At 35.7% G+C, this 15,462-nt stretch overlaps 2 protein-coding genes across 5 annotated transcripts in view; one reads left to right on the top strand and one right to left on the bottom strand.

The window, feature by feature from the left end:
• LOC136778139 (probable G-protein coupled receptor CG31760) overlaps positions 1–15,462 on the top strand; it is a 278,811-nt gene that overhangs the window by 232,823 nt on the left and 30,526 nt on the right. For 2 of the 4 annotated variants that reach the window (XM_066734758.1, XM_066734751.1), the window contains exons 15-17: positions 4,706–4,849; positions 4,964–5,146; positions 5,285–5,488. In XM_066734758.1, coding sequence (XP_066590855.1) covers positions 4,706–4,849; positions 4,964–5,146; positions 5,285–5,467 — 510 coding nt within the window. In that variant the 3' untranslated portion in view covers positions 5,468–5,488. The remainder of the gene's footprint in view (positions 1–4,705; positions 4,850–4,963; positions 5,147–5,284; positions 5,489–15,462) is intronic. The other 2 variants (XM_066734756.1, XM_066734765.1) reach the window with 1 other exon arrangement.
• LOC136780887 (uncharacterized) lies at positions 7,473–11,306 on the bottom strand. The gene is made up of 2 exons (XM_066739470.1): positions 7,814–11,306; positions 7,473–7,750 (listed from the first exon to the last, which is right to left on the bottom strand). The coding sequence occupies exons 1-2, from the start codon at positions 11,304–11,306 to the stop codon at positions 7,473–7,475; spliced, it is 3,771 nt and encodes a 1,256-aa protein (XP_066595567.1).

Raw genomic sequence — 15,462 nt, 5'->3', positions numbered from 1 at the left:
TGTAAGAGAGTATATGGGAGCGTCCAAGAGAAACCGGACAAAAGAACGCGCGAGGTACGATTTTCTAACATGTGGCTCTCTCTTCAACTCGATGTAGTTTCATGCCGTGTGGTTAGAAAAAAAGAAAAAAACATCGTTTCGAAAGCTTTTTTTCTGCTCTTTCCGATGGTAGCCGTTATTTTGTAATTGGGATGCTCTTTAAGGGCGAAAAACTGAGTTGAACATTGGAAAAGCTTTTTCGCAAAATATGTCATTTTTTTCAGATTAAACTATACCATTCGAAAGGGTATATCTTAAACTACATAATTCTAAAGTTTCAAAGTGGAGAAGTAAATAGGTGATAAGTGGGTAATCAATAAAGATAGATGCGCACGGTCCGCCGTAACGCTCGAGACATGTGCTATGCCCTACTATACAGTTGTATGTTACGTACGGAGACGTCTAACTGTATTAGCATACCGTTTATCAACTATTTATTTCTCCACTATGAAAATTAATTGTTTCACACTTAATGATGTCGCCTTTATAATGTGATAATTAATTTTGAAAAAGAAAGTGGAATTTTGTAGGGAAAAAACTTCGTAATCGATGAACTAATTTTTCTATGTTAACAATGTTTCAAATAAATTATAATGATTACTTTTGAAACAGCAAGAAGATGCTTATTGAAATGTTACTCTTTTTAAGATCATAGAGTTTTACAATATGATATACGTATATGAGAAAGAAATTAATACACATCGTTCTATTTCTGCCTTTTTATTTTTCTTGGTCTTAACAAAGTTTTTTCATTCGATTGAATTGTTCTTTTTACAGTTACTTTTTTTTACATTTATTTTTGATAATACTTATATTTTTAACTCGTGGAAATAATTCTGAAGTTTCCGCTTCTGAAAAGACTTTCAATTCTAGTCAATTATTGTGAACTTTAACGCAGTGAAATGATTGCGTTCCTGGGATGGTCTTTGCAGATTTAAATCGTCCATTCAGCTTATCTAATGATTTTAGATATTCATCTTTTGATGAGTAGAAGCAAGTTATATTTTTAAAATAAATTTTAGCCCAATCATACATTCCTTTTGGATCTGAAATTGGATTGCCGTTAATTTTTTGTATGCTAGTTCTTCTAGTATTGCTTTTTATGGAAGCACCTATTCCATCGCAAGCATTTTTACCATGTGCTGTCGCATGAAAATGCCACTCAGCTTTGCCAGCAAAGTCCTTATAATGATGAAGAAGATTATAAAAATTGTATTTGTTTTTGAAGTGTTGCTTAGCACCATCAGTAAAATAAATAACTGTCTGTACATTAGCAAAACAAGTTTTTAGAAAATTTATAATTATTTCCTGGATACAAGAGACTGCAGCCGTATCATGAGTTAAATTTTCGGAGAAGATGCCTAAGCTTTTGTGTTGAATTATCGATTCTGAATCTTTATAATAAATAATTACTGTAGCTATACTACATTGATTATTATTATAATGAAATGATTGAGTAGCATCCTGGGCAATGAAGGCATAATTTTCCGAAAAATCTAAGGATATTAAATATTCACCAGGAGTTAATAATTGTTTCCGATTTTTAAAGTAAGATGATTGTTTATATGCAATAAAAGAATGGGTTTTTATTTATGCAACAGTGAAAAACTGGTCGATAAAAGTTTTACTTGAAACTGTAAGTGTTCAATTTGGACCGATCAGTGGTCTGCCGCACTTGATACTTAATTTCTTTAACAGGATTATTCTGCAAGAATATTTTTAATTTTTGCTGCAAGGATACAATTCCAGGACAATTTTGGCAATAATTTAAAAAGCAATCAACAGCTGGTTCTTCGCATATAATTTCTGTTATACAGTTCTTATAATTATCCATTATTTCAAATAGTACTCCTGATGTTTTTAGGCCACTTAACATAAGTTTGACATTTTGGTGGTAAATGCATACATACACTGAATGCGTACCACTAGTTCCAGCTAAAACGCAATATGGAGGACGAAGTTTAGCAAAGTTGCTAAATCCAATTTTCTTATCTGAATGTTTCTCCTTGAATTTTAAATACAATTCTCTTAAATTGAATAAAACAAGCCTTTTCTGCATATATGTTTTTGTTCCATCATTATTCTTAACACATTTAGTATCCTTTAAACCAGGCATTATTCTGCTATTCTCATCATCATCGTAAAAAAGTTTCACTAAATCTAAAGTGTCCTTTGAGATACAAGAACTGCCTTTCCTCTCTAATGATAAACACTCACCTTCATTATTTAATAATTTCGATTTTTGAGACAACCACTTAGGTGAATTTGAAAAAGAAGCAATCTTACGAATACTCCAACTTTCCGAAAGTAATTGAAGTAACAATTGTTTATCATTTTTCGATGTATTTTCATCATTAAGTTTCTTTTCCAAATTAAGAGCAAACTCCCTACAATCTTCTGCTGTAATCATTTCCTTTGAATTAATTATTGCTTCAACCTTTATTCTACACGAGTCACAAATTTTGGATTCCATTTCTAATGAAGGGAACTGATCTCTCACAGCTTTTGTAATTACTCTCACATTTTTGGAATGTTTCTTTAAAGAAAGAGGGTTACAGCATCGACGAAACGATGATAAGGACATTTTAAATAATTATCAATCCGATTTCTGGAACAAGATCTTTTCCACACGTTTCAATTGATGTATGCGAAACTTTTCACAATTTAAAGCTTAAGCAGGACTGATTTCCTTTATTTTAGAAAAAACAAATAAATTCTCACAAAACAACTTCCTAATAGACGCCACACTATTTACCTGGATATGATTTGATTTCATGATATTATAAAAAAACAGAAATTAAAATAAGGCGGTATTTTAATCAGTTTCTTCCTGCTGTTTCAAAAGTAATCATTATAATTTATTTGAAACATTGTTAACATAGAAAAATTAGTTCATCGATTACGAAGTTTTTTCCCTACAAAATTCCACTTTCTTTTTCAAAATTAATTATCACATTATAAAGGCGACATCATTAAGTGTGAAACAATTAATTTTCATAGTGGAGAAATAAATAGTTGATAAACGGTATGCTAATACAGTTAGACGTCTCCGTACGTAACATACAACTGTATAGTAGGGCATAGCACATGTCTCGAGCGTTACGGCGGACCGTGCGCATCTATCTTTATTGATTACCCACTTATCACCTATTTACTTCTCCACTTTGAAACTTTAGAATTATGTAGTTTAAGATATACCCTTTCGAATGGTATAGTTTAATCTGAAAAAAATGACATATTTTGCGAAAAAGCTTTTCCAATGTTCAACTCAGTTTTTCGCCCTTAAAGAGCATCCCAATTACAAAATAACGGCTACCATCGGAAAGAGCAGAAAAAAAGCTTCCGAAATGATGTTTTTTTCTTTTTTTCTAACCACACGGCATGAAACTACATCGAGTTGAAGAGAGAGCCACATGTTAGAAAATCGTACCTCGCGCGTTCTTTAGTCCGGTTTCTCTTGGACGCTCCCATATACACTCTTTGTGTAGGATGTACAGCAGAAACCTTTTCAGGTACTACAGCTCTTCTTCTAAATTCTTTAACTCCGTTTATTGTGTACAATACTATTTATTTCAAATGTGTTAGGAAAGTTCAGAAATGTAGTATCATATATAAGTACAATAGCACAATTCGTTAAAGGATACCATAGTTCCTTGAATAACGTGTATGTTTGCTGCATTTTCGGGTAGCGGATATCTCGTGAAGGGTAGTTCATGTACTTTATTTTTCTCAGTATACATATAGTTGATAGTAAATATTTCTGTGAATTTAACGTTAAAATTGACCGAAAAATTCTGTTCGTTTATTTACCGTCTTTAATTACATATTAAATCATATTTTTTCAAGATTTCGGAACTGTAATTATATATTTTAAGTACAAACCTTAAATATATGATTTTTCATATTTCTTTGAATACATTTTGATCTCCATATCATTAATTAAAAATAAAGGTGTATTATCTCATCTTTGTCTTTTAAATTTTTTTTGGTAATTTCATTAATATCGATTTTTGAATAATCTACATAGCACCATTAGAAGCAGCATATTTCGCATGTAAAAAAATTTATTTCATTGCTTTTTTTTTTATCTCCACTCAGGAAACAAGCGTTAAACATATAAAGATTCCAAACTTCATCATTTGCTTGTGCAAAAGATAGTTTCCACATATACTGCTGGAAGTCAAACGGCAATGTTACTTTTAAGGATAGATCCAAACTTAAGTATTTTTACGCGCCCAAACGCTTCTCACGTACTAATACTCTAGAATTCTTTTATCTTTTATCCATAATATACTTTTATAGGATATAGTATTAGTATTCCAATAACTTTCCTACGTACACAAATGCTCCAGTCTGGATTTACCCTTACACTGACTGAATATACGGTTAATAACAGAAAATGATGTCATGTTATCAAAAGTAAAAATTATGATAGCGAAGTAAAACAAAGCAGTGATTAGTGATTCTTTTGTTTTGCGAACTATTGCACATTATTCCGACGGTACATACGGCATAAAAGTCTATTTAATGAAAAATCAGATGACATCTAACGTGTTAGTAAATTAATAACTCCTACAATTGTATAGAAATATAAAACGCATCTTCTTGTTCCCTTACTCTGTTGCGTTTTAACTGCTGGATCTAATTCGATAACTATCTGCTGCAGGTAATTCGAGTTTTACGAGGCCAAGGTGACCAATGGGATAGCAGAGCTAGGGCACGTGGAGTAACCGCTAGTTTTTCATTGAATGGAATTGGTTTGGTACCTGAAGAGGGTACCGACCTATTTCAAGAGAACGAAGAGTTAAAGGTTCGAGTAATTTTTACGTTCCCACTCTCTCTCCCTCTGTTTCTCTCTAGTACACAATAATTAATAACCTAATTGGTACAGTATTTAACTATTATAAATCATGAAAATTTATAGGAGGAGATCCAAAAGCTGGCAGCACAAATAGAATTTATGAAAATCGTTCATATGGAGATGCACAATAGGCATATCAAACCAAAAATGGGTGGTTACTTTAGCACTCATGGCCATGGACATGCTCATCCATCGGCAGTCCAAAGTCCTATTACGAAGAGCTCGACAGCTAGTTTTATACAGAAAGTATGTATCTCAGCCAGGTATCCTGGAAAAGCAGATCGAGTGCCTTATTGCTCGACTAATGGCATTCGACCTGATTGCGATTTAATTGCTGCTGCTTCGTTAGTCCTGCTGAAAAATAAAATTGAGTAATTTATTGAGCAGACGGCAGTGGAGAGGGGTGCGACTGCCGCCGCGGCAGCGGCGGTCGAAGATTCCACTTTTCCTTCTGGCAGCTTACACCGAGCCAGAAGAATGGAACTCATTAGAGAGCGCAAGGTCAATCGGGAAAAAGAACGCGAAAAGGAACGAGAGAAAGAAAAAAAAACCTGCGAAAAGGTTTGACTAGTAGTCAACAGTGACGAGGTCAGTATACTCTGATGCAGGTTATGTAGAAAAGGTTTGTTCACTAAATATATAGAAGATTAAACGTTTTAGAAAATAATCCTTCCAACAAAAAATATACGGTTGAAGATAACTTACATACAGAACTCTTAAATTTGATCTTGTCAGTTCATTTTAAGGTTACACGAAAGGCAGCTTGTTTTTAAACTGATACACACTTTATATTTTCACATATTTTTGCAGCAGACTACAAGAGTTTTTTAAAATACTCTTTCCATTTTTTTATTTCATACAGAAATTTACAAGACAAAGCAAAGTAAATGTATAAATAACTGTAATGAGCGAATAACTCGTGGAAATGCTGTATTTACGTATACGTGTGTTAGCTAAACCCACACCTGTATTCACTTTCAAATTTAAAAATCTCATTAACTACCGGATGAAATGAAAATATTAGGATAGGTTTCGGAAAACTCTTAAGGCCAGCTACAAGAACATATAATAATAAATAGGATGCACATCAAGAGACACGGTAGTGTCTCCACAACAAGTATATATTTACATATGCCGTCGAGTCACTAACTTCCCTTATACAGCAAGATTGTACGCCCCAACATCTAACATTTTTTTTAAATCTTTTTTTCTATATAGATTTGAGATTTCATAATTTGACGATATGCTCATGTCAGAATATTTTCAAAGTGCTTTAAAATGAGACCAGAAATATTACAATCGGTTTATGCAATCGTGAGATATCACATTATCTATTTTTGTTGTTGTCAGTTTTTACTATTTTTCCTAGTTCCTTTTTCTTACTAGGTGTATGTCTCTTTTCCCTAGAAAAACTTATGTATCGATCTGAAGTTGTGGTTGGTAATACCCCAACATACTGTACAGGGTGTGTCAGAAATGATGCTTTCAATTTTAACCACATATTCTTGAACATAAGCTAAATTGACAAACCATGTACCATTAATACCGTACAAGCATTATTGCTGAAATAAATCAATTTTGAACCGATAAATCAGGGTTTCGATTCATCGGAAAAATTACTTTATTTTTACATTCGTTAACACTTCCCTTTCGATAAACAAAAGAAGCTCGTACTTCTCCGTTCCGTATGGCCAAAGGCATACATGTGAAACTATACCAATTAACGGGATTCCTCAAGCCCTCTGTAGCCAAAATTGCGAAACGAAATACGAGGTAGATTGTCCAGCGCTATTTTTCGACCGATTTCAACGTTTTTGGGCATGTTGGAATCATTAGGACTCCCACCTTGTCATAAATTGTTATTTACAAAGTTACAATTGATGATTATTCATAAATAAATGGTCACTTTGCATAATAACAATAGTTTAATACAGTCTTAATCACAACGTACAGTTTACAATTTTATAATAACTTTTCAACAAATTAATTTAACGTTATTGACAACACGTCCGCTCGTTACAATTCATAACTTAATACAATATTCATACTATTAAAAATAACAACTCAGTTACCTTAGTAACATAAAACAAATTTGCAAAGAAAGAGACCATGAAATTGTCCCCTCTACTTCTAAATTCACATTAATGTTATTGCTAAGATCATTTAGATTAAATTTATAAAGGAGGAAAAAAACAAGAGAACACTATACTATGATCAATACATTTTTTCCAATATCATCTATTGAGCTCCATTTATGCCATTTCGTTCGATAACCCGTGACGTGCCACGGCCCGCCTTTCGGCTTTCCCGTGCAACGTGGGACCCTCATATACCATGGAGCTAGCTCCCTATCGGGGTCAATGCAGCCTAAGAATGACTAGATCATTCTTATCAGGGGGGTTTGAAGCCACAGAATTCCTTACCGGCAATTCCGTACTCTATGGACTACTTTGGCATCGCTCTTCACTTAATAATCTACAACGATATTGCATGATAGTTTTCTCTTATCACTTCCTATATCATATGCCATCTGACCGTTAACAATACTCCCCTTCGTACAAAAAAAAACTGTTCATTTTTGTACCGAATTTTCACCTAATAATTTGATCAACTTGTGAACGGGACGTATGAATTGACCATTAACCGTAGATACCTTCACAACTCTAATTACACCCTCTGCTCCTTTATACACTTCAACAACTTTGCCTTTTTTCCATGTATTACGTGGAGACTGTAAATCTACTATTAAAACTATGTCTCCTACGCTAAACGGACATTCGCGCTTTAACCATTTTCTCCTAGGGATCAAAGTCGGAACATATTCACGTAACCATCTCTTCCAAAAGGCATCTGCAAAAATCTGTGCTATTCGCCATTGTTTTCTCAGCTGTACACTTTCCAACTAATATTTACCTAATTTTATCTCTCCGGATGATGATCCTATCAAGAAATGATTAGGAGTTAAAGCTTCCTCATCTTGCGGATCAACCGAAACATGAGTAAGAGGTCTAGAATTTACGGAATGCTCTACTTCCGTAAATAATGTATATAGAACTTCTTCTGCCACCGACTGATCTTTGAGCACAGTGCTTACCGCTACTTTGACCGACCTTATCAATCTCTCCCATGCACCTCCCATATGTGGTGCGTCAGGAGGATTGAATATCCATTTTAAACCATACTTTAAGGCATATTCCCGTTGCTCATTTGTCCTCATATTTGCTATTTCTTCTTTTAGTTCTCTACACGCACCCCTAAAGTTTGTTCCATTATCACTATAAATTACTAACGGACGCCCCCTGCGGGCTGATAACCGTTGTAAGGCTAATATTGCAGATCCGGATGTTAATGAAGCAGCTAACTCTAAATGAATTGCTCTGGTTGTCAAACATGTAAATAATACACCCCATCGTTTTTCTTTACGCCTTCCAATTTTTACATAAAATGGCCCAAAGTAATCCATTCCGCAGTGACTAAATGGTCTCAACCTATATGCCAGACGCCCTACTGGTAGCGACGCCATCATAGGACTTTGCGGCTTACCCCGACGAACTCTACAAACGATACATGCATGTACAATTGAACGCAAAGTTTTTCTTAATCCAATAACATGAAATCGCTGTCGTATTTCATTTATTACCGTTTCATTACTAGCATGATACATTCGTCTATGATACTCTTTAATTAATAATTTAGTCCCTGGATGATCATTACTCAAAATGACAGGCTGATTATTGAAATATTCCCCCTGCATTTTTGTCACTCGCCCTTCCGCTTTTAATATTCCTTGATTATCTAAAAAGGGCTTGAGACTTGCTATTTTGCTATTCTTACTAATGACTTTATTATTCTGTATAGCAATCAACTCTTTCTTAAAACAGTCTTGCTGAATTACCCTGAACCAATAATTTTCATTGTATTCCATATTGTCGTAATCATTTATCTGAATTCTCCTCCATTTAGCTACAACTTTACGAACACGACGTGCTGCCACCAATAACCCTCTCCAACCTAAAAACTTTCCCATAACCGGAATATTAAACTCTCTTACTGCAGTAACAAATACGCTCATTTTCCGTGTTTCTAACATATCAATATGCTTCTTCTCCTTCTCCTTTAATATTTTTTCTTGAGGCCAACTTAATTCACTTTTTCTTAAAAAAGTTGGTCCATGAAACCATAAGTCATTCTTCTCTAGATTTTCCTTTGCCCACCTCGTTGCACAATCTGCTGGATTATCATTTGTAGGCACCCATTTCCATTCCTCACTCCGCGTCAATTCATTTATTTCTCCTAAACGGTGTGCCACAAATACTTGTTTCGTCCGTGGTTCTGATTTAATCCATCTAATCACCGTAGCCGAATCCGACCAAAAAATGCGTCTATCTATCCTTATGTCAATTTCCTGTTCTACTGTCCTAGCAATCCGAGCCCCCAACAATGCAGCTTGTAATTCAAGTCTAGGAATTGACAAGGGCTTCAATGGTGCAACTCTTGACTTGGCCATAATTAATACAACATGAAATAATTCGTTTTCTTGTATGAATCGCATATAACTCACAGCCGAATATGCCTTAATACTTGCATCACAAAATGTATGTAATTCTACATGCAAATATGATCCTGTTTTTAAAGTAATGCACCGTGGAACACGACAATTACTAACTTCATTCAGACATTTAATCCATTCTAACCATCCAACTTGCTCTTCGTCCCTTATTTGTTCATCCCAGTCAATACCGCTTCTCCAAATTTCTTGCATCAAGAGTTTTGATTTTAAAGTAAATGGCGCTATAAGCCCCAACGGATCAAACACTGACATAATCACTCTCAAAAATTCCCTCTTCGTTGGCTTTCTTGTGCCATCAATTATACATGCTGTTACCTTTTTGAGTCCTACATTAAATCCAAGTTTATCCGTCACATAATCCCAGAATATACCCAACACTCTTTCCTCCCCCTTTTCACCTAATTTCATTTTTGACGAATCCTTATTTCCTGCTCTATCTTTGACTATTGCGATAGCTTGCTCATTATTACTGGCCCATCCATGCATATTAAAGTTTGCCTGCCCATTAATTTCCGTAATATCTTCTACCAATCTAACTGCCTCCTCTACTGTTTTTCGACTTGTTAATATATCATCAGCATAACAATCTCTCTTTATAACATTTACAGCTTCCGGCTTACTTTCAGCAAATAGATCTGCATTCCTGTCTTTTACATAAATGGCACTGCATTGTGACGATTTAGCACCAAATAGCAAACACGTCATCTCAAAAACTTCAGGCTCACTTTTCCTGTTCTTGCCTCTCCATAAAAAACTCTGAGCTAAACGATCCTCCTCCCTAACACTTACTCTCATGTACATGTCGGCAATATCCGCTTTTAAGGCTACTGCATACAAACGAAATCTCATAAGTACACCAATCATTGACTGCAATAAGTCCGGTCCTTGCTCCAATTGACCATTCAAGCTTTCTCCATTTGTTTCTTCTGCTAAGTCAAATACTATCCTAATTTTATTTGGCTTATTTGCATTGAACACACCAAAATGAGATATAAACCATCTGTTCAATTTGTTATCTTCATCAGTCACTTTCCTAGCATATCCATTATCAATTAATCGCTGAATTTCTCTATAGTATAATCCTCCATAATTTTCATCTTTGTCAATTTTACGCTCCTGAGAACAAAGTCTTCTCATCGCCGTCCTTTTCGTATTAACTAAAGGCAATACTTCCTTTTTCCATAATAAACCCGTTTCCCATCCCTTTTCTACGCGCCTAGTTGTTTCTTCTAATATATGCAATACCCTCTCATGCTTTATATTTGATCGTATAATTTCACGAACTCCAAAGTCATCTATTTGAAAATACTTTTTTATCAACTCATCAAGTTTCTTTCTTTCGCCAATTTCTTCCTCTTCATTTTCAATAACGTTAGCCTGAGCATAAGCTACTGTTTCTTGACGAGAATTAATATGACATTTTACGCCGTGAACTATCCAGCCTAATGATGTTAAGGAAAGGGCCATTCCCGTTTCTCTAATTTCTCTTGTCTCAAAAGTCATAAGAATTTTCCAATTATCCTGCCCTATTAATATTTCAGGTTTTGCATTGTTGTACGGTTGAATAAAAACGCCTTCATTTCGTGCAATACTTCTTACTGTATCTGCTGATAATGTTTGTAACGGAAGACCTAAGCCAGGTACTGCAACCGCATTATTAACAAAATAGTTCTCATCGTCTCCACAAATTTCAAAAGAAACCTTTTCACAACACGCCGATACAATCTCTTGATTATTTAAACCTTTTATTTCAATTCCAACACGCGTACCTCTAATTCCCAGTTTTTTTACAATATTCTGGCTGATTAACGTAATAGTCGATCCGTCATCTAGCATAGCAAATGTTTTTATTTTACCCGATAAACTAGATACTTGTACTGGCACTATTTTCAAAAGTGCACACGGTAATTGTCATTGTCTATCATTATTAATTCTTTCTACCATCCCGCTAAATTGTTGCGCCATAGATGGTTCTGATAATTCATTATTCTTTGCATTACCCATTTCATTTTTACCATCATTAATTTGCCTCTGCACATGCAATAGAGTATGATGTCTTCGTTTACATTTATTGCAATTCTCTGCCTTACATTCATCCTGCCTATGACCTGCCTCCAAACATTTATAACATAGGCGAAATTTACGGACTAAAAATCGCCTCCTATCGACATTTTCTCGAATTAAATTTCTGCAATCAGCTGGTTTGTGATTGTTGCGTTTACAAATATCACATGAAAATTCTCGTGTTACTTTACCCACATGTTCAGATTCCACATCTACCCGCGTTACCATAGCTACCGTTTTATTTATTCTACTTCGGGCCGGCAGCTTGCTCGACGCGCCTAACCTATCTATAACTTCAGGTTCTATATCAAAAATACCGCCTGCCACAGCTAACTCAGCCCCATGATACAGATAATCAGCCAACTTTTCCAACTCAGCCTTATCTGCATCTTCTGCTGCAGCATATTTATTATACCCATATTTAAGTGCAGAGAGTAAATTTTTCGCTACACCTTGCACCAATTCTGGGTTATGCAGATGACCTACAAGTCTAAGCGATTTAAACGCCGAAACTGCGTTTCGCAGTTTCGCCGCAAAGCGCGTCAAACTGATTTCGCCAGTATTCATGGCAGGCAACTCCTGAATATCTTTTACAATCTTACGCGCCAATATCTTTTTATTTCCAAAAAGCAATTCTAACGTTTTCATGATGGTATCCGCATCACGACCGGTTCCTAATAACGCCTGAACTGCTTCTCGTGCTTCTCCCTGTAATGCCGAAAACAATCGCGATACATTTTCCCTAGGCGTATATCCCGCTAATTCGGACGTTAATTCAAACGTCTCTTTGAAGTGCATCCACTCCATAGGATCCCCGGAGAAAATGGGTAAAACTTTTGCCGATGTTAACCTATTCACCAGCCTAGAGTTCCCTTCTGAAATAGAATTTTCCTGCACTACACGCAAAGTTGACTCTATTGCATTTGTCAATTTTCTTATTGACTCATTAGCAACATCGTTTTCATACACCCTTCTCTTTTCATGCATCATGCTGAAGTTGTCTGGCAAACACCTGTCCTCAAGCCATTCGCAATTATTACCTCGCGCGTCTCTTCTACGCTCCTCCCCACTTGATGCTATTTCAGGGTTATTCTCCGAACTGAAATTATTTATAATCGAACTACATCCCGGTAATCTATTATCTCGCGACCTAACCTCTACAGGGTCCCTTTCTTCGCTTACATTTAATCTATTACATCTAATTCTACTTCTACTAGGTATAATATTTATTATCGATCCGCTCACGCTTCCTCTCGTCGACCTTGATCGATGTCCAAACTGCTCCTCGACATTGACCCCTGCTGGAGATACTTCCAATAACTGTTGCACATCCTCTCTTTCCGAACAGCCCTGCTGCTGCTCCATGTTGTCCACATCCCCAATGATATCGTGCGATAATCCCTGCTGCTGCTCTCCGCTCTCCTCAACTCTGTCGATGACTGGTGATGCTTCCCCTCGCTGCTGACTACTTCTCCTTTCCACTGCATCTCCCGCATCTTTAGCTGCTAATGTCGATGCAACGCTTCTTGAATTATTCCTCCTAGTAGCTGCCTTTTTTTCTCCTTTTTGCCGTTCTACATTTTTCTTCTTTGCAGCCACATTATTATCCTTCTTTCGAGTGGTTCGACACTCAGCCAACCTTCTTTTCTTTCTAGGCTGTTGTATATCTATCGAATTCACTTCCGCTTGCCCCGTACTACTTTTGTTATTTCTCTTAGGTGGCATAATATTCTGATAAAATCACTTTCACTACTTGAACCTCTGACCACTTATCAAATCACCAATGCACAAATAAATTCCCCCATATTAATTCCCGGGTTTCGGCACCAAATTGTTATTTACTAAGTTACAATTGATGATTATTCATAAATAAATGGTCACTTTGCATAATAACAATAGTTTAATACAGTCTTAATCACAACGTGCAGTTTACAATTTTATAATAACTTTTCAACAAATTAATTTAACGTTATTGACAACACGTCCGCTCGTTACAATTCATAACTTAATACAATATTCATACTATTAAAAATAACAAATCAGTTACCTTAGTAACATAAAACAAATTTGCAAAGAAAGAGACCATGAAATTGTCCCCTCTACTTCTAAATTCACATTAATGATATTGCTAAGATCATTTAGATTAAATTTATAAAGGAGGAAAAAACAAGAGAACACTATACTATGATCAATACATTTTTTCCAATATCATCTATTGAGCTCCATTTATGCCATTTCGTTCGATAACCCGTGACGTGCCACGGCCCGCCTTTCGGCTTTCCCGTGCAACGTGGGACCCTCATATACCATGGAGCTAGCTCCCTATCGGGGTCAATGCAGCCTAAGAATGACTAGATCATTCTTATCAGGGGGGTTTGAAGCCACAGAATTCCTTACCGGCAATTCCGTACTCTACGGACTACTTTGGCATCGCTCTTCACTTAATAAGCTACAACGATATTGCATGATAGTTTTCTCTTATCACTTCCTATATCATATGCCATCTGACCGTTAACATAAATAAAGCCGTATTTTCCAAAAAAAAATTAAATTGTTTAAAAATTCGCATTAATAATATTTAAACGCAAAACAAATTGAAAAATTGGGCTTCTTTATGACGAGGTGCCAGACCTAACGATTCCAACAAGCCCACAAACATTGAAATCGGTTGAGAAATAGAGCCGTACCATTGTCCCGCGTTTTTGAGGTGGACGAAAACCAACAATTTTTAGGAAGGAAGCAGGCCTTTCGCCCCTCTCGCGGCTCACGCTAACGTATTCCCCCACTCCAGCATCGAAACTTACTGCGAAGCTTTCCTCATATTTACGCTATTCCCCTATCTGTAGCTATACATATAAATACCATTAAAATAATGTCGAGAGCATTTCATCTTGCCGATATAATAAAATTGCTAAAAATGCAATTATCATTTTGAAATAAAATTGTAGAAAAGGTGATTTTGTAACACTTGAAATATAAGGCATACGGCGAAATGCGGTACAATGGTACAGTCGTATTTTTCAACAGAATTCGATGAGACTAGTCATAACTAAAGCCATTCTTCATGTAGATTGTCCTGAAGAGCTCGCATTTTCGATAAAGCTTATAGTTTGCCAGTTATGAACGATTGAAGATGGGCGTGCGCAACAGCTGACCTACGCGAGAAAAGAAATATGTATCTGTACGCCGTGTAACTTCAATCATTCATACCTGAAAAACTATAAGCTTTATCGAAAATGCGAGCTTTTTAGGACAATCCGCATGAAAAATGGCTTTAATTATTACTAATCTCATCAAATTCTGTTGAAAAATACGACTGTACCATTGTACCGCGATTCGCCGTATGCCTTATATTTCAAGCATTACGAAATCTCCTTTTCTATAATTTTATTTTCAAATTGATAATTGCATTTTTAACAATTTCATTATATCGGCAAGATGAAATGTTCTCAACATTATTTTAGCGGCATTTATATATGTATAGCTACAGATAGGGGAATAGCGTAAATATGAGGAAAGCTTTTGCAATAAGTTTCGATGCTCGAGTAGGGGAACACTTAAACGTGTGCTTCGATAGGAGCGGGAGGCTAACTTCCTTCCTGCAAATTTTCGGTTTGCGTCCACCTTAAAAACGCGGGACAATGGTATGGCTCTATTTCTCAACCGATTTCAATGTTTTTGGGCTTATTGGAATCGTTAGGTCTAGCACCTTGTCATTAAGAAGCCCGATATTTCAATTTGTTTTGAGTTTAAATATTATTAATGCCAATTTTTAAACAATTTTATTTTTTTTACGTTATGTGGAAAACACGGCTTTATTTATGACAAGGTGGGAGTCCTAGCGATTCCAACAAGCCCAAAAACATTGAAATCGTTCGAAAAATAACGCTGGACAATTCTCCCTCGTTTTTCGTTCCGTAATGTTGGC

The sequence above is a fragment of the Prorops nasuta genome, unplaced genomic scaffold (assembly GCF_024137725.1).
Source record: "Prorops nasuta isolate Cenicafe-Biocafe unplaced genomic scaffold, Cenicafe_Pnas_1.2 PNAS00002, whole genome shotgun sequence".
NCBI lineage: Eukaryota > Metazoa > Arthropoda > Insecta > Hymenoptera > Bethylidae > Prorops > Prorops nasuta.
This window is presented reverse-complemented; position numbering and strand designations above follow the sequence as displayed.

Coding starts and splice junctions, on each gene's coding strand:
- LOC136780887 (XM_066739470.1), bottom strand. CDS start 11,306: ATGCTAGATGACGGATCGACTATTACGTTAATCAGCCAGAATATTGTA. Junction 7,751..7,813: donor ATCCGGAGAGATAAAATTAG/GTAAATATTAGT, acceptor AGATTTTTGCAG/ATGCCTTTTGGAAGAGATGG.